Here is a 23,200-nt window from a genome sequence, read left to right as displayed (position 1 = left end):
CCAATTAGGGGGGGGGGCGGGGGGCGGGGGGGGGGGAAATAATTAAAAAAAAGTTTTAATTACGGTATAATTGGCCATTGTAGCCGACGAGGCGAGCGCTGACGACGCAGGGCTATCGTTATCCGCGGGCGGCGCGATGCATTTGACGAGCTGCGGGGGGTCGTGAGCAGCAGCTGGGGCGTGTGGGCGGCCGCCAACCTCGCTGCGGTGCTAATGGAGGCGGATCGCTAAGCGTTCCGCGCCACGTGGCCCCGCCGACTCCCGCGGGCTCGCGAGACGGCGTCAAACTTGCACGGCACCCGCGCGTGTACATGCGTGTACATGCGTGTACATGCGTGTGGAGGGGCGGTCGGGGGGTGGTGCTGGCCACCCACCTACCTCGTGCGCCGTGCCGGCCTTCGTAGGTGCTCGCTAACAGCACTTGCCCCAACAGTCTGTTATGGCTATACGGGGGATCTTTGTCTCCGACGTGAAGGGGGGGGGGGGGGAGTGCAGCGGTAAGCGCGCTGCGCTACGAACCCGTCAAACCGAGTTCGATTCCCGCTTACGTCCAACATCAGGGACGATTGTCTGAACCGATCCTGGGGTCGACTCAGCCTCGAAATAGTACCTTGTGCGGTGTGTAAACATCGCCACGAGGGAGACCAAAGCGGTCGGGCGTGGTGCTGGCTACCCACCCCCTCATTTGCTGTATCGGCTTGCACAGGTGCCCATGAACATGCACTTGCCTCAACAGTCTGTGAAGGCTATACGGGGATCTTTATCTTTGTGTATGAAGCTAGCGTCCCGGGATTCGATTCCGGCTTACGACTGACAGTGGCAAACATTTTCACCAGTCCTGGGCCTCCTCTACGTCGACTCAGCCTTAAATGAGTACTGTACCTGGGAGACAGAGGCGGTATGCAGTGGTGTTGGCCACCCACCTTTACGTGTGCTGCACCGGCTTTAATAGGTGCCCGCTAACAGCAGTGGCCTCAACAGTCTGTTTGGCGAATAGGGATTATTATTTTTGTCTGTGTGTGTGTGTACATATATGTTGTGCGTGGAGCTGCTAAGGGTCCAATCGTCGGCAAATCCAATCAGCTCCACCTGGGCCTCTCCCGTCACCTCCCTACCAGCGAGCATTCAACGCGTCACATGGCCTCAAATTGCCCCTACCCCGGTGCAAGCTTGCGGTGATTGGCGGCTATCATTGTTGTTGTTGTTGTTGTTTGGAGCTGTGGCGCAGTGGTTAGCATGCTGCCCTATGAACCCGGTGACTCGAGTTTGACTGCTTCAGTGATGAGCGATGTCTCAACTGGTCACAATTCAAACGGGAAAAGTGGGCTTTATGCTGAAACAAGTGTAGTGTGCTAATTCACAGACACGAGTAGGAGGTGCTCTCTCTTTTATTCCAGCCTTCACAACCTTAGGAGATAACCACACACCGGGTCGGGACAGCCAACATGGTGCCACAGCTTGCAGAGGGCGAAGATCACGACGACGACGAAGATCACGACGACGAAGATCACGACGAGTTTCACTCCAGATCGCAGCAGCCCCGACTGTGAGTCGGAGCTCGCCTTTACTCCTGCCCAGCGTGGCCAGGCTCCGCCCTCGGCCCCAGAGGGCTCCCTGCCTTGCCCACAGGCTCCATGCCCAAAGGTGTAGAACGGGCAGCAACCCCCATTGTCGACAAATCTCCCGGCGGCGCGCGCTACGGTGACTCATTCCCTACACAAGTATGGGCAGGCACTTATCTCCGAGTTTCAACTCTTGAGCTCGTGGTGGAAATGTCACAGTCTAATCACAGCGCAGCTTAATAGAACCCCGTGGCGACAGAGAGGCTCTGTTAATGAAACACAAGTGCAATGTCACTCGCCTCTCAACCGGTCAAAACTCAACAAGGGTATGCTTATATTTTTTCTTCTGCTCACAACAAAGATGAGGTGCTCGTGTCCAATTCACAACCCTTCGGTCGTCCTACAGAACCCCGGGAAGAGCAAAGTCCCACAAGGCGGTTCCCAATTTTCTTGAGCCCCGGAGGGATGATACGCTGCGTTGGAACTTCTGGCCAGGATTTTTATACTGGAGGAATCCAATGGGCAATGAAGCTATTTTTCACAGATCTCCAGCAGGGACGGATATAAGAACGTTACAACAAGAAATAATACAAAAAAAAACATGATAGTAGTGCCAAGTATAAGAGAGGTAAACAAATCACCAAAACACAAATACAAATAAACCATCCCCATCCTACCCGGCGACTTGGCCACAAATGGTAGCGCGACAAAGTGTCTCGTCGTTGGGACATTCATAGCGGCAAAACAATCTGAACAATCTCAATAACTCGGCCGTGCGTGCCAATGTGCTCCGCGTGCTCGTTGTCAACTCGGACGTTGCAGCCCTGAAACGTTGCAGGGTTGGAGAGTGTTGAACGAACCAGCAATTCAAGCCCTGTGCCCGCGGACTAAAACTAAACAAACATTTATTTTTTATTTCATCAGGTAAGGTCCCACTGAGCTTCATAGCTCTTTTTCAGAAGCGAAATGGCAATTACAATTGATAGCTCAACGAAGCAAGCGGCTTATCATCGCGTGGAAATTTACAGCGGCCAAATACTCTCAAACGCATGATTCCTGAGAAAATTCCACGCGGCCACGGGGAGAGAGAGAAAGAGAACACGCAAACTCCAAATATACAACAGGCGTCAGGGTCGGGATCGAACCCACTGCCTCCTGTATACCAGGCGAGGTAGTTAACATCTTGCCACTACATACGCAGCGGCCACAAAAAGACAACCAAAGTGTTGGGCAAAAATGTCGTTCGCGAGTACAGTGAGGGAAAAAAGTATTTGATCCCCTGCTGATTTTGTACGTTTGCCTACTGACAAAGAAATGATCAGTCTATAATTTTAATGGTAGGTTTATTTGAACAGTGAGAGACAGAATAACAACAAAAAAATCCAGAAGAACGCATGTCAAAAATGTTACAAATTGATTTGCATTTTAATAAGGGAAATAAGTATTTGACCCCTCTGAAAAACATGACTTAGTACTTGGTGGCAAAACCCTTGTTGGCAATCACAGGGGTCAGACGTTTCTTGTAGTTGGCCACCAGGTTTGCACACATCTCAGGAGGGATTTTGTCCCACTCCTCTTTGCAGATCTTCTCCAAGTCATTAAGGTTTCGAGGCTGAGGTTTGGCAACTCGAACCTTCAGCTCCCTTCACAGATTTTCTATGGGATTAAGGTCTGGAGACTGGCTAGGCCACTCCAGGACCTTAATGTGCTTCTTCTTGAGCCACTCCTTTGTTGCCTTGGCCGTGTGTTTTGGGTCATTGTCATGCTGGAATACCCATCCACGACCCATTTTCAATGTCCTGGCTGAGGGAAGGAGGTTCTCACCCAAGATTTGACGGTACATGGCCCCGTCCATCGTCCCTTTGATGCGGTGAAGTTGTCCTGTCCCCTTAGCAGAAAAACACCCCCAAAGCATGTTTCCACCTCCATGTTTGACCGTGGGGATGGTGTTCTTGGGGTCATAGGCAGCATTCCTCCTCCTCGAAACACGGCGAGTTGAGTTGATGCCAAAGAGCTCCATTTTGGTCTCATCTGACCACAACACTTTCAATCAGTTGTCCTCTGAATCATTCAGATGTTCATTGGCAAACTTCAGACGGGCATGTATATGTGCTTTCTTGAGCAGGGGGACCTTGCGGGCGCTGCAGGATTTCAGTCCTTCACAGCGTAGTGTGTTACCAATTGTTTTCTTGGTGACTATGGTCCCAGCTGCCTTGAGATCATTGACAAGATCCTCCCGTGTAGTTCTGGGCTGATTCCTCACCGTTCTCATGATCATTGTAACTCCACGGGGTGAGATCTTGAATGGAGCCCCAGGCCGAGGGAGATTGACAGTTTTTTTGTGTTTCTTCCATTTGCGAATAATCGCACCAACTGTTGTCACCTTCTCACCAAGCTGCTTGGCAATGGTCTTGTAGCCCATTCCAGCCTTGTGTAGGTCTACAATCTTGTCCCTGACATCCTTGGAGAGCTCTTTGGTCTTGGCCATGGTGGAGAGTTTGGAATCTGATTGATTGATTGCTTCTGTGGACAGGTGTCTTTTATACAGGTAACAAGCTGAGATTAGGAGCACTCCCTTTAAGAGTGTTCTCCTAATCTCAGCTCGTTTCCTGTATAAAAGACACCTGGGAGCCAGAAATCTTTCTGATTGAGAGGGGGTCAAATATTTATTTCCCTCATTAAAATGCAAATCATTTTATAACATTTTTGACATGCGTTTTTCTGGATTTTGATGTTGTTATTCTGTCTCTCACTGTTCAAATAAACCTACCATTAAAATTATAGACTGATCATTTCTTTGTCAGTGGGCAAACGTACAAAATCAGCAGGGGATCAAATACTTTTTTCCCTCACTGTAGCACCTACAAAGGGCCGGCACAGCACACGAAGGGGGTGTGTATCCAGCACCACGCTGGGCCGCCTTTGTCTTCCCAGTGACGATGTTTACACACCACACACCGGGCACTCATTTGGAGACCAGTCGACCGAGGGGAGGAGGGCCCAGGACCGGTTCAGAAATGCCGTCACTGGTGTTGACCATGCGCGGGAATCGAACTCGGGTCGCCGGGTTCTCAGCGCACCGCGGAGCCGACCGCCGTGCCGCCGCTCCCAAAGCATTGACCTGTGACCCCTGTCACGTGCTGCTCCTGCTGTTGCCGTTACTGCCGTCACCGCTATCGCCACCAGCTAGGCGCGCATACGCAATGTGGCAGGTGTTCTGTTGGTAATGGAACAATTTTGAGGCCCCTTTTTATATTTCGGTTGTAATATGAAGAAAAAAAAATACACGGCAACAAAAAAAAAACCCCGTCATCTCTGCATCAATCGTGAGCAGCCCAACTGAAATTAACTCGTAGCAGGTTCCATGTGTCTCCGTGTGAGTGCGTGTGTGCACGCACGTCTCTGCGCATGTGTGCGTGTTTACGTGTGCGGTGGATAGCGCGCAAGCGCCCCGAACCCGGCGACCCCAATTCCATTCCCGCTCACGGCCAACATCAGCGACGAATATCTGAACCGGTTCTGGGCCTCCCCTAAGTCGACTCAGCCTTAAATTAGTGCCTGGGGCAGTGTGTAAACATCAAGGCGGCCGGTAGTGTTGTTGGCCACCCACCCCATCGTGTGCAATGTTGGCCTTCCTAGGTACTCGCTAACACCGCTTGTCCCAACAGTCTATATGGGGGATCCTTGTGTGGAGGGTGGAGCAGTGGTGCAGTGATCATCGCTCTGCGCTAGGAAATCGGCGACCGGAGTTCGATTCGTGCTCACGGCTAAAATAGTTGGCAAATATCTGAACCGGTCCTGTGGCCTCCCCTAGGTCGACTCGGCCTCAAAGGAGTACCCGGTGCGGTGTGTAAACATCGCCACTGGGGAGACAAAGGCGGTCGAGCGTGGTGCTGCCCACCCACCTCCTCGTGTGCCGTGCCGGCCTTCACAGGTGCTCGTAGCAGCACCTGCCACTGTGCAAGCTGTACGTATTTGTGTGTGTGGAATTGGGTATTCAATCCACCTGTGCTGCCCCCTAACATCACCATGTATGTCTCTATTTAAGTAACGGATTAACACTGAGCTCACTCGCGCAGCACAGCAACACCGCCGAGGTCAACCCAGCGTATCAGCAATCGCGGTATTAATCCCGAAGCTATTACGCAAAGCATCTGGAAAGCCACGTGCGTGTTAACGTGGCCTCTCCTCCTGAGTGGCCTCTCCTCCTGACCTTCGCTCAACATCAATTTACCCGACCGCCCATCACCGTTTCAAGCACTGACATAGGGGGGGGGGAAATAACACAAAAATAAAGATGAAGAGAGAGGGGAGGGGAAATGTAAAACCTGTCTTAATAAATATCAAGGTCTGACCCGAAACATGAAAACAATTTTAGTTCGGCAAATCCACTGCACGCTATTGGCGAGAACTGCAGATTTGCCGTTAATGGAGGGCGCTCAATTCACTCTCAACAGCAGCAATCACAGCACGAGTACAGCAGAGAGGTGGAACAACGGTGTGCGTGCTACGCTCTTTGTCGAAATCCGAACTGGTCCTAAGCTCCCTCCCTCCTCCACCGCGCAACCTCCCTCCAGCCCCCCCCCACCTCCCCCCCCCGCCGCCAGGCACTGCCAGCAAAATTGCAGTGACGAGATGGATCACAGAGCGGGGAAGGCCTTCATCCAGCAGTGGACTCAGTAAGGGCCTTAATAAAAAAATCGGAGCATGGAACTGTTATGAAAAGAGGCTTCACGCCAGCATTTTCGATTTCGGGACCAAATTTCGTGCCAGCAAAATAAATTGAGTAACATAACACAATCAATATGCGTCGAGAGGAAAGAGTTAATAGACCAATTTTGTAATTACAAAAGGCACAGCCAGGAGGGCACTTCCCAGAGAGTAATTCATTCGGTTTTAATTTTGCGTACATATTTGATGTTATTCTATTTCCCATTCATCTTTAAACTCCCCCAATTTCCGACCTAAATGACCACTGAGAGTGGCTGGGAATTACCAAGCGCAGTTTGACTTCGCTCGTTCTTTGGCGGTGGGGGCATCGTCTTCAACTCTCGCCCACAGAGACAAAGATCCCCCGTGCAGCCTTAACAGACTCATGGGGCAAGTGCTGTTTGCGAGCACCTATAAAGGCACGCGCGCGCACATACACACGCACGGACGGACGTCCCCCGATGTAACCCGTTGGGGGTCGCCCTCACCCCCTTCACCCCCTACAGTCCCTCCTCCTCCCCCCCTCGCCACCTCACCTCCTTCACACCCACCCCCCCTTATCCGGGCAACGGGACTCTCTGCTTCGACTTCTCGATGTGAAGAGAGGTATTGGGGGGGGGGGGGGGGGGGTCTGGCACTACAAAAAAACTAAATCATGTCAACGCCACCGTGGGGGGAGCAGGGGGGGAGGCGGGCGGGGAGGGGGGCCATCGAGATTGAGCGGGCGACGCGACGACACGTGGCGAGCACAAGTCACCCACGCGCGGCGAAGCCGACGTTCGGAAAAAAAAAAAGAGAGAGAAAATGAACGACGACGCCGCCTACCTTCTTCTTCTTCTAATTGGCTTCCCCTTTGCGGTTAACGGACAGCCTAATAGCAGCGCTGGGCTTTGGAGCGGAGCGTGCGTCTCACACGGAAAGGTACGGGCTGTCCACAAAGGGGGGGGGGGGGGGGGGGGGTGAGGTGTGAGGAGGGGGGTGTGAGGAGGGGGGAGTTCCACGTGGGAGGGCTGTGTATCCCGACGCTCGTGGCGCAGTTATGAAACCCACAGGCCCGGCACGTTCGGGCGGCCGCCGAACCGCCGCGGGGGGAAAAAGAGAGAGAGCTCCACGTCATAAATTACAGGTGAGGCTGCCGGAGAGAGGAGGAGAGGATACGGGGGCGCGTGACGCGCGAGCGCGTCGCTCTGAGAGACACTCGCTCCAATACGCGAGCCTCGCGAGCCCATATTGTGCGAGCGATCTCGCAGAGAAGCGCGAGCGTTCGTGCAGGGAGGGCCAGCCCGTGGAAGCGGATATCACAGGGCTACCGCTGAGATCGCTTTGAAGTGACAATCGCTGTCCCGGCACGGTAAGGGGGCGGCACTTTCACCAGCCACACTGCCAGTGACGAGAGTAGCAGTCGTTGCATTGCAGCAAACTGGTCATTTTTATTCTCACAGCTAGAATGTCGCAAGTGCAGAACCCAATGTAACGCGATGGCTCTTTTGCACAGTCATCGGTGACTGGGTTCAGACCGTTAACTTACTATGGTCGAGAACTCGGTTTAATAACAACCCGTTGATTTCTGCACGAGTCTGTGTCACTCGTGACCATAAACTCACCACGTTTGAGAATCCTATTTAATCAGAGGAAACAAACCTGGAGTCGAACACAGATTCTCAGCCATGCCAGCGAGCCACTCTTGACCTGTGATCTACGCAGCCAATCTCTTGAACAGGTGATTCTTGCATTTCTCAAACGCGGATTATTTTATTGGGCGACGCTACCAGGGCAATCTTCGGTTTGTGTGCAGTCACACGGCAGCATCCAATCTGTGCGTGAACAACGTGGAATTAGACGGGATTGTAAACTAAGCAAAAAAAATAACTATTTCACCAGGTAAGCTACATAGCTCTTTTTCAGAAGCGACCTGGTCACAAACGATAGCTCAACGAAGTGGCTTATCAAGTGAAAATGTATATATAGCAGACAAATACTCTAAACACATGTTGATTCTAAATGTCAAGGGAAAAACCGGAGGACTGGGAGGAAAATCCACGTGACAACGGGGAGAACACGCCAATTCCTAATATCCTGGGTGCCAGGGTTGGGATCGAGCCCACGACCTACTGGAGAGCATTCAGCTATCATTTGTGGCCAGCTCGCTTCTGAAAAAAAACCTTTATAGCTCAGTGGGCCTTCACCTGGTAAAATGGAAAAGTTTATAGTTTTATAGTTTTTAAACAAACCCTAAAGCACACTCAAAGATCCGCTAAAGATAGGTTCGCAGACCCCTTTGCTCTACTGGCATTTGCTGGTCTCCCTGCAGTCGACAAAGTTTGGGGAGTTTGGCAAATGATGCGTGTGGTTCAGCAACCCTTGCCTGCAAAGCACCGGAGGGCAGGCGCACGCCACCGCGCCCGTATAAACATAAGAGGGCGGCGGCATCGGCTGCGTCGCCCGTTTTTTTTTCTTCAGTTTTTTGTCAACGCTGTCAATTTGGCGGCGTGAGCGAGAGGGGTTATTCAGGTCGATGCTTCAACGACCTTCCCTAAACGCCAACGGGGTCACAGACGCTCGCCTTCACTTCCCTCCAGGGGCCATGAATTATTTCGCACCTTGGGGGGGGGTGGGGGTCTCGAGGCGACTTTGGGGGGTTCGGTAGGGATTGCAACTGCGGGATCCCGCAGGGGGTCTGGACTCATTTTGTTTGCTCCCCCGTCTCGTGCCACTCCGCTCGGCAAACCCGTGCCAACGCAATCGGGGGGGGGAAAAAAAGCATGAATGGCGGCGACATTCTTTGTTATTATTACTTCCTCCACAATTTCGTTGCGATTGTGGTGCTGGCCGTCACGTCCTGAAACGTCCATTCAAATCACTCCCACGGCGGTACAACCACTCGTATCATAGAACTTGCGTCAGGGAAACGGGCATCACACAGAGCTACTCCACCCCCCCCCCCAACACCGAGATCCCTTCGAATGACCTCTGTTCCCGCACAGCAGAGGGTCGGCATTTCTCACCCTTTACCGCCACCGGCTGTAATGCCCGCCGCTTGACAAATCAAACCGACGTTTAATTTCTCACCGATAGAATGCAGGCCAATGACGCTCGGAAACGGATTTCGCGTGACGGCTTATTATAATTATACGCAGCCGTCGGTGACCGGACAGAGACCATCAACTCGCTACACGCGAGAACAAGGAACTCTCATCACAAGGGCGGCTGCCGGAATTCAAACCCAAGGAGTCTGAGAGCAGTGCCGGCTGAATGCTCCGACCTCCGAGTCGACCCGGGGCCCTCGCCTCACCAGCGGCGCGAGTTTAATCTCGAGATGTCTCCGATCGAGCCCGGTGTTGCCGGCGACGGCAAGTGAGCGATAATGAAACCGTGTCCGCTCCGCTCGAGACGCATATGCGGACAAGCCACCCGTTCCCGCACCCCCCCCCCCCCACCACCAAAGCAGAAAGTGAGCGACGCATCTAGCAAATGGAGTTAGTGCCTCGGCGCATTTCGTACGGTCTCACTCGTGAACACGTGACGTGCGACCCCAGGGCGATTCACGCGGTCCCACTCTTCTCCACGCGCCAAACTGGATCATGTTCATTTGCCGCGGCGATATTCTTTTTTTTTGTGGGGGGGGGGGGGGTCGAGGAGGAGGGGCGGAGGTAGAAAATTTGAGGCTGCGAGGGTGGGGGCGCGAACGCGCGTTACTAGCAGCTTCGTCCAAGGTCGCCGCCGGTTTCAATTAAACGGGGAGGAAGACTCGCGCTTGCTCGCGGATTCTGCAACGCTTTCCAAGCGCGCGGAGGCGTTTCCGTTCGCGACGGTCGCCGTGAGAACAGGGCGACGCCACGCGACGACGCGTGACGTCGCCGCTTTGGGCCGAAGAGGGCTCACGCATCTCGCACTCGTTGCCGTGTAACCAATCTCGTTAACTTTGGCAGATATTTCGCGCGCGCGTGCGCGCGTGCGTGCGTTCGTTCGTTCAACCTCTTCCGTGCCATGCGTAGCCAACCGTGCTAACCGTTGGTGCGGGGGTGGCGGGGGAAGCGTGAATAGAAACGCTAAAACAGCAGCCGTTGGAGCAAGGCGTGCACGGCCGCACAGCGAAAATTAAATCCATCGGACGGAAACAAATGCCGCGGGGTCGCCGTATTTGCTGGGCCAGGCAACAAACAAATAATGTGTTATTCATAATAAAGGTTTTTGGGTTAGATCGCGTTACTTATAAATAACGCGATCTAACCCAAAAAAACCTTTATTATGAATAATATTGGTCGCGAAAGCCTACGTGTCAAAGGAAATAATATACGTTTGCTGCTCGGTTCAACGAGGGACGACACGAGAGCCCTTGCACGAGCACCGGGGGGGCATGGGGGAATGGGGTTGCAACCGGTGCCTGCTCCCCAGAAGTGCAGCCAGATGTGGTCCGCAGCCTTATAAGCTGGGTGCAACCCTTCGCTGACCTCTGAACCTTTGTTTTAAGAAAGCATCAATACCTCATTTTGGAGTTGTCAATTCAATTTTTTTTGTCCTCGATTGGCCCGGGCATTTCTAGAGCCGAGCAGTTTTGTCTGTGTGTGTGTGTGTGTGCGCATGTGTTTTGGAGTGGTGGCGGAGCGGTTAGCGAGCACTGCGCTACGAACCCGGGGGGGGGGGGACTTGAGTTCGATTCCCGCATCACGGCCAACATCGGTGACAAATATCTGAACCGGTCCTGGACTTCCCCTGAGTCGACTCAGCCTTAAAGTAGTATCTGGGGCGGTGTGTTAAAACATCAAGACTGGGAAGACAAAGGCGGCCAGGCGTGGTCCTGGCCACCAACCCCCTCTCGTGCTGCACCGGCCTTCATAGGTGCTCACAAACAGCATTTTCCCCAACAGCCTGTTATAGGCTATAGGGGGGATCTTTGTCTTTGTATATGAGTGTTTCACATGCAGTGGGAGGCGGTGGTGTAGCGTTTCAGCACACCGCGCTGCGGACCCGGAGGCCCTAGTTCGATTTCGACTTGTGGCCAAAATCAGCGGCAACATATCCGAACCGGTCCTGGGCCTCCCCTCGGTCGACTCGGCCTTCAGTGAGTACCTGGTACTGGTGCGTAACCTTCACATTGACCAGACGAAGGCGGCTGGGCGTGGTGCTGACCTCTCTCCCACTCAGATACCCTCCTGGCCTAAATTGGTGTTCGCCAACAGCTGTTGCCCAAAACAGTCCGTCAAGACTATATCTTTGTTTACATATAATTCATATATATACACAGCAGATCATCGATTTATCCAGAGGCTTCGGAGGGGAAGGGGGCACTGGATTTTCAATAACGCCGGATAATCACTAAATCGTTATTTAAAACTAGTTCATAAAGCCTGTCGTCGCCAGGCAAAAGTATTCAATAGATATAATAATGAACCTGATATTACTATGTTTTTCAAATTATATCTACAATTACTACTACTAAAAAATGCGTATTTTTCCACCAGAAAACTAAAATTGTTGACGACTTCATTCAACTTGTTATATAAAGATTTACCCATCAGAAACCGCTCAATTTAAAGATTACGTTATTTTTTTATTAGAAAGAACAAAAATGTATCAGCTCAATACTCTATGAGGGGAAGGTCTTATCCTTTACTGTTTTCAAATTATTGAGATTTCAACATTATAAAATGATTTTTTTTTATTCAAAACCGCTTTATTCCGAAATATCTGAAAAACAATAAAGGATAGGACAATGTTTCTAGCTTTAGGCACAAACATGTTCATGGGGCACTTAAATTCGATATCTGGGGGCCTTAAAATGAAAAAAATTAGGCTTTTCAGATTTGTGCTGTTGTGTCCTAAAAGCTACCTATGTATAGTGACATAGAATGGGTCAATAGGGCACATAGCGCTGGTTACTGGTAGAGAGCGGGATTGTGGGTGTAGTAGCCCAGTCTGCCAGCAGGGCACGTGATAGGCCGGGGTGCGGGATGTAGGGTAAAGGTGACAGAGGGGACACGTGGGGCGAAGCCCAGAACACCTTCTGGTAGGTTCCAGAAGGGGGCGTGGACGAGGGCGGAGCCAGGCCACGCTGGGGAGGATAAAAGGGAGGTCCCGACGCTGGGTCGGGGCTGCTGTCGTTTGGAATGGAACCCATCAACTACGCAAGTCTTCGTCCCCGTCTTCACCGCCTCGGCGTTGTGGGTCAGGCAGTGTGTCGGCTGTCCTGACCCGGGTGCAGTTGTCCCCTGCACTGTGGAACTGTAGAATAAACGTGTGTGCCTCCTACTATTAGCGTCTCTGAAATTACTACTACCTACGTACCAAATTTCAGCTCTCTACCTTGTCGGGAAGAACCCTGGAGGTTTTTGAGACGTACAGATCAAGGTCTTTGTTTATGCAAACAGCTTACTTTTGCACATTCTTGCGAAACATTACGTTTTAGGTTTGTTTTGTACATTTTTCCACGTGTTTTTTATGTTTGCTATATGAAATTGACATCGATAAACGTACAAAGAGAAAAAATAAATGTCCCATTGTCAAAAGTTACCGTGTTTATTGTCCCGTAAATACGGTGCACGGGTGATGTATACACGTGCAGTATTTTCATTGTTTGAGTTGTATGTAGTGTATAATGTACTGTATGTAATATTTGACACTAAAATCAAGCATAGCTAAATTTTTGTCACGCACATGGTACCGATCGCCGGACCGGAGCAGATTTGCCGGTTTCGCCGGATCAGCACCGGGACCGCCGGATGTTGGCAGCCTTATAATCGCGAGGTGCCGGATAACCGATGATCAACTGAACACACTTTACAGCACGTTCGGGAAGAAGACCTACGCTTTCCATCTCTCGTTTTGCATGAAAATTACTTGCTCACAATTTAAGTTGGCTATGAATTATTCCGCGAAAGGTAACGATCGTACATTTGTAAACTGCATGCACCACGTACGTCAGGGGGTGGGGCGGTCGATATCGTTCGAATTACAGCTTTTTTTCCCTGCGGTGAAAAAACTCTTCTCGCCGGGGAGTCCATTAGGTACTAACAAATATTGCGGAAAGGCAAATGTCTTAAAAAAAAACAATTAGAAATAAACAAACCCAATCTATCAACAACGTCATTAAGGGGCGAGACATTAAATCTTAATCGGCCGCATTAATCACCGACGCATTTACTCCTCGAGGTAACCATTACATAATTACCGTGATCAATGCGGGGTTGGGTGATCTGGGAAATCTCAGGAGGATTCCTGTCGCTGTTCGGTCGTTGTTGTTGTTTGGAAGCGGTGCGGCGGTCGACACGATCAAGTCGTCGTCAGCGTCGTCATCGTCGCAACCGCCGACGACCGTCACGGCGAGCTGCCACCTACGCTAGCCAATTTTTGACGGGCACGGGGGGGGGCGCTCTCTCGCTCGTTGCACCAGACACTTGCCCGCCCGCTAAAGCCGCGTGGGCTGTAATTGCGAGTAATTATACAGAAATGTCCAACCTAAGTGGTGGCTGACTGCTAAAGGGGAAAGAAGTGGTATATCGTTAATTGGTAACAGAGAGCCAAGATGATGACGGATTCTGTGCGACTGGATGCGGGGGGGGGGGGGGGGGGGGCGTTTATAAATCATCTCTGAAGCAGCCGTGACGAGGTTCTGTACGGTTTGGCTTCGCGGCTTCGTTGACGGAGGCCGCAGCGTGGGAGGAAGATTGAATGCTGGCGGTGGTGGAGTCGTGGGCACGGTGGTTGGCACACTGCACCATGAGCCCGGAGACATAAATCTGATACCCAATTGTGGCCAACATCAGTGGCAAGTGATATTGAAATTGGCCCTGGGCAACCGCTGTGGCAAGATGTTACCTCCATCGCCTGGTATGCAGGAGGTCATGGGTTCGATCCCGACCCTGACGCCTGCTGTATATTTGAGTTTGCATTTCTCTTTCCCCGTGGCCACGTCGATTTTCCTCCGGGCCCTCCGTTTTTTCCATCCCATATTGAGTAATGTGCGCCTAAGGGTATTTGGCTGCTATAAATGTCCACGTGATAAGCCACTGCGTTGAGCTATAATTTGTGGCCGGGTCACTTCTGAAAAAAAGAGCTCTAGAGCTCAGTGGAGCCTTACCTGGAAAAATACAAAAAATCGTTTAAAAATAGAAACCAACATTCTCCGACCCGAACCAACCATAGTGGTGAAGTATGGTCAAACAACTATCAAACATGGCGCGGGAAGGCCTTCATCCAACAGTGGCTTGACAAAGGACTGTAAAATATTATTGTCGGCATTCAACCGATGCAATACCATGGAGAAACAAACCACCCATATTTATCAATCAGCCTCCTGATGGGAAACCACAGCTGAAAGCGGCTTTCAGCGATTCTTTTAAAACAGACATACGTGCACGTACATGACGAAGAACCGATATTGACGAATACGATGAGACTTTCGACATCTCCAAAGAAAGGTTCAAAAATCTAAACTATATTACCCCACCCCCCTCCCCCCAATCACCAACAACCACAGAGATTCAATGAAACTGGTCATGGAAATGAGTTCAGAGGAGAAAAAAAACCGCTCCATGTATATCATTAACTGCAGTGGCTACACATAATCGATGTGGGTGTCATAAAAGCCACAGTAGCACAAACGATACGAGGGATTAAATCTCATGCCCGTGTTCAGGATGAAGCTTTAAACGTCTCATGCTGTAATTGTCAATGCTCTTGTTCCTTCCCCCAGCATTCAATTGGTAAGTCTTAAAAGCTTCCAGCACATGGTAGTTACCGCCTCGCCAAGGTGGCGAGGCGGTAACTGCCTCGCCTGGTATACACAGGAGGTCACGGGTTCGATCACAACCCTGGCGCTTGTACATGAGGAGTTTGCGTCTCTCGCTCCCCATGGTAGCGTGGATTTACCCCCGGCTCCTCCGGTTTTTGCCTGCACTTTCTAGAATAAACGTGCGTTTAGATTGTTTAGCTGCGATACATTTCCGCGTGATAAACCACTTCGGCACGTTATCATGTGTGGCCAGGTCGCTTCAGCGGGCCTTATCTGGTAAAATAAAAACAGTAAAGAAAAAAAGTTTCGTTTTAAACTTCACCATTGTTTTGATATTCTTGGTTCTTTCGGTAAAGTCACGTAGAAGGGAAATAATAAAATAATTAAAATAAAACATAATAAAATAAAATTCTCACGACGTTTCGGCCACAACGCAAGCTGCCGTCCTCACGTGAAGAAACAGAGCTGTCGGAAAGACAGCGTATATTAGGACGGCTGCTTGTTTCTTCAACTGAGGACGGCTGCTTGCGTTGTGGCCGAAACGTCGTGAGAATTTTATTTTATTATGTTTTATTCTTATTATTTCCCTTCTACGTGACTTTACCGAAAGAACCAAGAATATGAATCCCTGCAGTCACGAAAGCTTTAAATCGAAATTCATTGTTTTGACGCGTTCCACAACTCCATACAAGCAAACCAACTACCTTCCGTTAACCTTGGTTATTGCTTTTGTCCACATCCATTGCATTTGGCATTAAGCCATTCAAACAATTTCACGTGACTCCTCCCCATCCGCACACTCGGAAATATTCACCAGATGCAGCATTTCACGTTTGTTTATGCTTTCGCTACATTTCTTGTCGAATCCAATTGCGTCCTTACGAGATGTCCGCGGCGCTCTTAATAAAGCAGACGGCGTCGCACTGTTCATGCCTACTGTCTGTCCTATTAGCGTTCATTGTTTTTATTACCTGCACGTGTTGTTTTTTTTGTTGACACCCAAATCCACCGTGCAAAATTAAAACCCATTATCTCAACATGCTCCCACCGCCCCCCCCCCCCATTCCGATTCGAAGTAAAACAAATTACAAATTGCCGAAAAATTGGACAAATGGGCTTCAAAGGACGGGTTTAGAGACAGGTTGGAAGCAATTAACTGAAGATAAAGTTAACGAGCGGCTAGGGGTGGATGGAAGATGTTGAGTGCCTGCACCCAAAGATTTATTGAGAATAGATTGAATGGATAAATGGACTAGATGGATGGTCGAGAAGGATTGACTGTATATATATGGATTGAATGATTGATGGCTGCCAAGATGGAAAACCTGAGCAATGAATCATTACACGCCACGAGATGGATATTGCAGATGGACATACACAAGGGCAAGGACAGATAAACAGACAGACATTTTGATGGAAAGACGGATAAACATTGCAACGAATGCACGCGCATTAATTAACAGACATGAAGACAGTGTGTCGCATAGATAGTCGTGCAAAGGAGAATGGGACAGAGAAAGTGAAGGACAAAATGTCAAATAGAAGGACGGAATTGTCATGCAGATGGACAGCTGACAGTCAGTGGATAGACAGAGAAACGGACCACAAGTATGTCGCATAGGGATATAAATAATGTAGGAAGGATGAACCACCGGGTGGATTGACAGGCAAACGGATAGATCGATGGATAGAATTCCCAAAGAATGGATGGAAGGACAGCCACGTGACTGGGCACGCAAACATAGATGGGTGCCGCATTCGCAGACAGCACGTTAGATTGTACGTATGTACGTACAAACTTATTTCACACCGTACGTAGCCAACTGTGATAAGTGGAGGTGCGGGGTGGGGGGACAGGACAACAAACTAAAACACAAAAAAATCAGTTCTAAAGAAATCAGCTTTCAATCCAGATGACTTGAAGGCGCACAGCTCCCAAGCGGCTTCCTATCATCAAAAGGAAACAACATTCCCCGGCGCCCGGGGAATGCTGACGGAGACGGCAGGCAGGTGGACGGCCGGACGGCCGGACGGACGGACGGACAGACGCGGCTCACCGTGAGAAAATGTCGATGGAGATGCGCGAGAGAGCCTCGAGCGCATCGGCGATGTGCTGCACCGTCTCCTCCCGTCGCAGGTCAGGCTGTACCACCGGCACGCGGTAAACTTGCGCCTCGCCGCCACCGTCGCCGCCGCACCACTGGCGCGCCACGGCCGGAGCAACGCGCACCTCCCCGCCAGCACCGCCGCTCGCGCCGAGCTGCGCCATGATTACCGCCTGGGGAAGGGAAACACCGTTCAAGCGGGGGACAAATACGCGCGGCAGCCATTGGTGACAATACCCCCACTTGTTTTTGTATTACACTTTCCAACTAGCGTTCGTTAGCTCTGTCCATCTGCTTACCTCTCGCCTCTAAAGGTCTCACAAAATCCCTCGTCTCCAACGTCGAATTGATCCAAAATGCCGTCAAGATTCCTCACCCGCAGCCTAATTACGAGACCACGATACCTCAATCCTCAACTGCCTCCCAATCAAATTCCATATCAATTTCAAGATCTCACTCGCCATCTTCATGCTCTTGCATGGACTCGTCAATACCCAACTCCCTCCCTCAATGACATAATAAGTTAATGTGTGCCATGCATATGAACGAATGCATCATGCACGAGATAATTTAGATGGTCACATGATCGGGTATGCCTATTTAATGGCTCGGGCAAAAAGGAGAGCCCGAGACAACGAATACGTCAGAGAGAATATTGGCTGCCTGTACCCGTAACACTGCGTGCTGCACCAGTACACACGTGCCACCTTGGCGCGTTGTTATTAAACAGCCACGTTGGCCTCACGAGAAGGCTAACGCGCGCAACTTCTGCGTCTCTCCACTCGGTGTAATAAAAAGCGACACAACACTCGGGTGTACGAAACGGTTGGCGAGGAACGCGGCAATCTGTTCGGCTCTCCAAGCTGCCCGGCACGGGGGGGGGGGAGCCTCAAGTGAAATTAAACGGCAGCAGTTGGCATTGGAGAGGTAAAGCTCGGCCGGGCAAAAAAAAGATCAGGGATTTGTGCAGGCGAGGAGGGGGGGGGAGAGCAAGGGGAAGGGAGGGCGGTCAAAAGAGCCGCTGCATCGCACACCCCTGGAAAAAGAACCTTGTAACCCCCCACGCCCCCTGCCCAGCTGTAGATTTAAGCTGTTGCTGTTTACCATCAGAGAGGGTTGTGATGTCCCGTTGTAACCCAAACCCACTCATCCACATCACTGCACCCTTGGCTGCATTAACCAATCGTGTGGAATTATTAAAGCAGGTGATGTATGGTGATAGTTAGGAAGAGCCAGATGAAGAATTTTGTTTAAGCACATTGGTAGGATGATTTTCACTATTAAATATAGTTTTACAAAAGAACTCCGACACTACTGTCACCCACCTCGATATTTCATCATTTCGATTCCGTTCCACCTTAAATAACTGCCCTCGCTATCACGTACGACAGCACTCCACTTTCGCCTTTGCCAGTACCAAAATATCATAATAGAAAGCCGTCCCTTGGTGTGGACCAATCAGTTTCAAGGAAAATGCATATATTATCATAGTATGTTTTTTTTTGCATTGACTGCAGGTATTGTGGTTAATGCAGACATGAATCCTCGTAAAAAAGGTTTCAGTTTTGTTGCCAGAAAAAAGGGGAAAAACCCTATTATTATAGTACTCCACTTTGTTCCGCCGGAAGATACCTCGACAGTTGTTATTGTCCGCGTGCATCACCTGCTCTCTCGCGTGGGTCAAAAAGTTGGACGTGGACAAAGCGAATGGAACAAAAGCGCACGGAGGAGGATGGTGAAAAGGTGCACGCGTGGAATGACACCGGGGACGCAGATAGAATAGCACGTGGACAAGAGGACACACGCAAGTTTGAGACAGCCAATGGCAGGAACGTCACTGAGAATGCGCACCACCGCAGAGATGGGAGGGACGAAATCGAAGTATGTGCATGTACTAATAAAATGTTACATCCAAGGACCGCGAAAAATCAGAACCAGGATCTTTATTTATACTGGAGGAATCCGATGAGCTATGAAGCTCTTTTTCACAGATGTTCAGTAGACGGCGGTGGCCTGGGAATGCCTTCATCCAGCAGTGGATAGACCATGTCCGATGATGATGATGGTGATAAGGACAGGGTGAATTGTAGTGTAACACATTCCTGCGGAGGGAGCTGGTAGGAACGTTGGGTTACTCGGTCAATGGCCAGGGTCAACAGCGGCGTGGTGTATTCCGCAAATATGCCCGACTGTGAGGTCGGGCACAAGCCGGCGTGAATAGGTTAAATGCTGAGTTTAATAAGGGCACCACGGGGTGACCAGCCCCTCCCCACCCAGCCCCACCCCTCCCACCGCCCACCCAGCCCCACCCTCCCCACCCAGCCCCTCCCCACCCTCCCCTCCCGTATTGGTGACCAGCAGGTAACCCTCGGTGACCCCGTGCTAAGGTCACCGTGATGACGGCAGCAGTGAGTGTAGGTTAACGCACTGGTAACCAGCAGGTGGTGACCCCGTGCTAAGGTCACCGTGATGAGGGCAGCGGGTGAGTGTAGGTTAAGGTATTGGCGACCAGCGGGTAACCCGCGGTGACCCCGTGCTAAGGTCACCGTGATGACGGGTGAGTGTAGGTTAACGCATTGGTAACCCGCAGTGACCCCGTGCTAAGGTCACCGTGATGACGGCAGCAGGTGAGTGTAGGTTAACGTATTGGTGATCAGCAGGTAACCCGTGGTGACCCCGTGCTAAGGTCACCGTGATGACGGCAGCGGCGAGTGTAGGTTAACGCATTGGTAACCAGCAGGGTGGTGACCCCGTGCTAAGGTCACCGTGATGTCGGCAGCGGTGAGTGTAGGTTAACGCATTGGTGACCAGCAGGTAACCCTCGGTGACCCCGTGCTAAGGTCACCGTGATGACGGCAGCGGGTGTGTGTAGGTTAACGCATTGGTAACCAGCAGGTAACCCTCAGTGACCCCGTGCTAAGGTCACCGTGATGACGGCAGCGGGTGAGTGTAGGTTAACGCATTGGTAACCAGCAGGTGGTGACCCCGTGCTAAGGTCACCGTGATGACGGCAGCAGTGAGTGTAGGTTAACGCATTGGTAACCCGTGGTGACCCCGTGCTAAGGTCACCGTGATGACGGCAGCGGCGAGTGTAGGTTAACGCATTGGTAACCAGCAGGGTGGTGACCCCGTGCTAAGGTCACCGTGATGTCGGCAGCGGTGAGTGTAGGTTAACGCATTGGTGACCAGCAGGTAACCCTCGGTGACCCCGTGCTAAGGTCACCATGATGACGGCAGCGGGTGTGTGTAGGTTAACGCATTGGTAACCAGCAGGTAACCCTCAGTGACCCCGTGCTAAGGTCACCGTGATGACGGCAGCGGGTGAGTGTAGGTTAACGCATTGGTAACCAGCAGGTGGTGACCCCGTGCCAAGGTCACCGTGATGACGGCAGCAGTGAGTGTAGGTTAACGCATTGGTAACCCGCGGTGACCCCGTGCTAAGGTCACCGTGATGACGGGTGAGTGTAGGTTAACGCATTGGTGACCAGCAGGTAACCCGTGGTGACCCCGTGCTAAGGTCACCGTGATGACGGCAGCGGGTGTGTGTAGGTTAACGCATTGGTAACCAGCAGGTAACCCTCAGTGACCCCGTGCTAAGGTCACCGTGATGACGGCAGCGGGTGAGTGTAGGTTAACGCATTGGTAACCAGCAGGTGGTGACCCCGTGCCAAGGTCACCGTGATGACGGCAGCAGTGAGTGTAGGTTAACGCATTGGTAACCCGCGGTGACCCTGTGCTAAGGTCACCGTGATGACGGGTGAGTGTAGGTTAACGCATTGGTGACCAGCAGGTAACCCGTGGTGACCCCGTGCTAAGGTCACCGTGATGACGGCAGCGGGTGTGTGTAGGTTAACGCATTGGTAACCAGCAGGTAACCCGCGGTGACCCCGTGCTAAGGTCACCGTGATGACGGCAGCGGGTGTGTGTAGGTTAACGCATTGGTAACCAGCAGGTAACCCTCAGTGACGCCGTGCTAAGGTCACCGTGATGACGGCGGCGGGTGAGTGTAGGTTAACGTATTGCTAACCAGTTTAACACGTAGGCTTTCGCGACCAATATTATTCATAATAAAGGTTTTTGGGTTAGATCGCGTTTATTTATAAATGTGTCGTAACCCTCCACCACCCGACACGGCCAATCAGCAAAGAAAAGTGTCACGTTGACAAAAGACAAATAATTCACTACTTCAGCCCACCGGTGTGTTGAAGAGTTAATCCACATTTACAGTTTGAGTACGACGTTTCGCTGGTAAATACTTCCAGCATCATCGGGCAATTCGCCAGAATGGTAAAGCCCTCGCTTGCTCCCGGTTTTATATAGAGCAGCAGGGTGACGTCATCACTTAACTCATCAGGTGCAGTGATTAGAGGCGGAGGGGGGGGTAATGTAATTATATAATCGATTAGTAATCAGTCATTGGTTATGATTAGTAATGAGTTGTAGATTAGTAATTCTTTAAATCAAAATGTAATGTGTATTATTTAATAATACGCTTCCAGGCCGCACTAAGCCGGTAGCTGTCAGAGCGATTAAAGTTATTCTTGTTCCTCTCAATTTCAATGGATTCTCTAATTAGTCTTTGCCAGTAATAATTAGTTTTACACACCACTGCAACATTGTCAAAATCAATTGAGTGTCCTTGTTGACAAGCATGTTCTGCCACTGCCGACAGTTGAATTTGAGATAATTTAATATTTCTCTGATGTTCTTTTAGTCTTACGCTGATGTTACGTCCCGTCTGCCCAATGTAGCAGCTGCCACATGAATAATTAATCCGATATACACCTTCTGTTGATAGTTTACACCTTCTGTTGATAGTTTAGTCACCACCCTGCTAACCAGCAGGGTGGTGACCCCGTGCTAAGGTCACCGTGATGACGGCGGCGGTGGTCACGTGCCCATCAGCTGATTCAAGCAACACAAGGCCTCGCGCACCAAGGATAACCGAGAACCGGGTGGAGGAGGGAGAGAGACTGAGCGAGAGAAACGAGATAGCGTCGGAATTAACGATGAGGGCCAAAAGTGACTGACGTTACAACGCACTGCATTTAATGCTTCGACGATTCATAATTGTACTCCGCCGTTGCAATCAATGGGAATCGATGAGGGCTCACAAACTCCGAGACGACACGTACAGCAAAACAGCATCTCCACCCCACCAACACACCGTATTGGGCGAATGAGCTCATTGGCCTTTAGCTTGTACGAAGATTTAAAACAAAACTAAACATAGTTTGGTTTTATTTCTGTGTATTTGTTAAGCGCTTTGTTTACCTTCCCTATACTTTTGTACCTCCTATCGTGTTTTTTTTGTCGTCGTCGTCGTGACGTTCCGACCCCGTTCGCCCCCCCCCCCCCCAATTACAAACAAGAGCTTTACAGCTCATCGGATTCCTCCTCCAGAATGGATGCAGGCTTGCGACCTCCTCCGCTCGCCTCGCAGGGCCTCGCCTCGCCCCTCGAGGATGGCGTCGGCTGTGGCCTCACCTCGAACGGGGTGGGGAGGAGAGAGACGGAAGCGGACGGACGCTCGCCCGCTGCTCAAGCTGACAACCCCCGGGGCCGCTTTCACTCTCGCGGCGATCCCCGGGCCCACGATCACACGGTGAGATGAGAAGAGCAGCGAGAGAGAGAGAGAGGCGGCTCCGGGCTCCCTCCCTTCCGCGTACGGGAGAGGAAGAGAGAAGGGAGGGGGGTGGAAGCAACGCACACGAATCCTCGCGGTGACGTCAAAATCTCGTAACTTTTTTTTAGCGGAGAGACGTGACGTCGTTAGGAGCATTGCTGTGCTGGTTACGTGCCGCCGCGCTCCGGATGCGCGGTGTCGTCATTGGATTCGCGGTTTTTTGGGTGACGTCATTACGTCATTACGTCACCGCAACTCCCCTCCACCCCCTCTTCCACTCCCCCTCCACCCCCTCCTCCACTCCCCCTCCTCCCCCCCTCCTCCACCCCCTCCTCCACCCCCTCCCTCCACCCCCCTTTCACCCCCTCTACCCCCCTCCACCCCCAGCCTCCACCCCCCCCTCCACCCCCTCCACCGCCCCCTCCACCCCCAGCCCCCCCCTCCACCCCCTCTACCCCCCTCTACC

General features: G+C 51.3%; 1 protein-coding gene across 1 annotated transcript in view; it reads right to left on the bottom strand.

The window, feature by feature from the left end:
• Positions 1 to 22,864, bottom strand: part of WASHC1 (WASH complex subunit 1) — a 111,897-nt gene extending 89,033 nt beyond the window's left edge. Inside the window, exons 1-2 of the mRNA XM_032972470.2 lie at positions 22,596 to 22,864; positions 17,061 to 17,281 (exon numbers count right to left, since the gene is read on the bottom strand). Coding sequence (XP_032828361.2) covers positions 17,061 to 17,272 — 212 coding nt within the window. The 5' untranslated portion in view covers positions 17,273 to 17,281; positions 22,596 to 22,864. The remainder of the gene's footprint in view (positions 1 to 17,060; positions 17,282 to 22,595) is intronic.
• Positions 22,865 to 23,200: the final 336 nt, after the last annotated feature.

This window comes from Petromyzon marinus, chromosome 48 (assembly GCF_048934315.1).
Source record: "Petromyzon marinus isolate PM22_M1 ecotype Great Lakes invasive population chromosome 48, UKy_Petmar_22M1.pri1.0, whole genome shotgun sequence".
Lineage (NCBI taxonomy): Eukaryota > Metazoa > Chordata > Hyperoartia > Petromyzontiformes > Petromyzontidae > Petromyzon > Petromyzon marinus.
The sequence above is the reverse complement of the archived record's forward strand: the minus strand, read 5'-3'. Positions and strand labels throughout refer to the sequence as shown.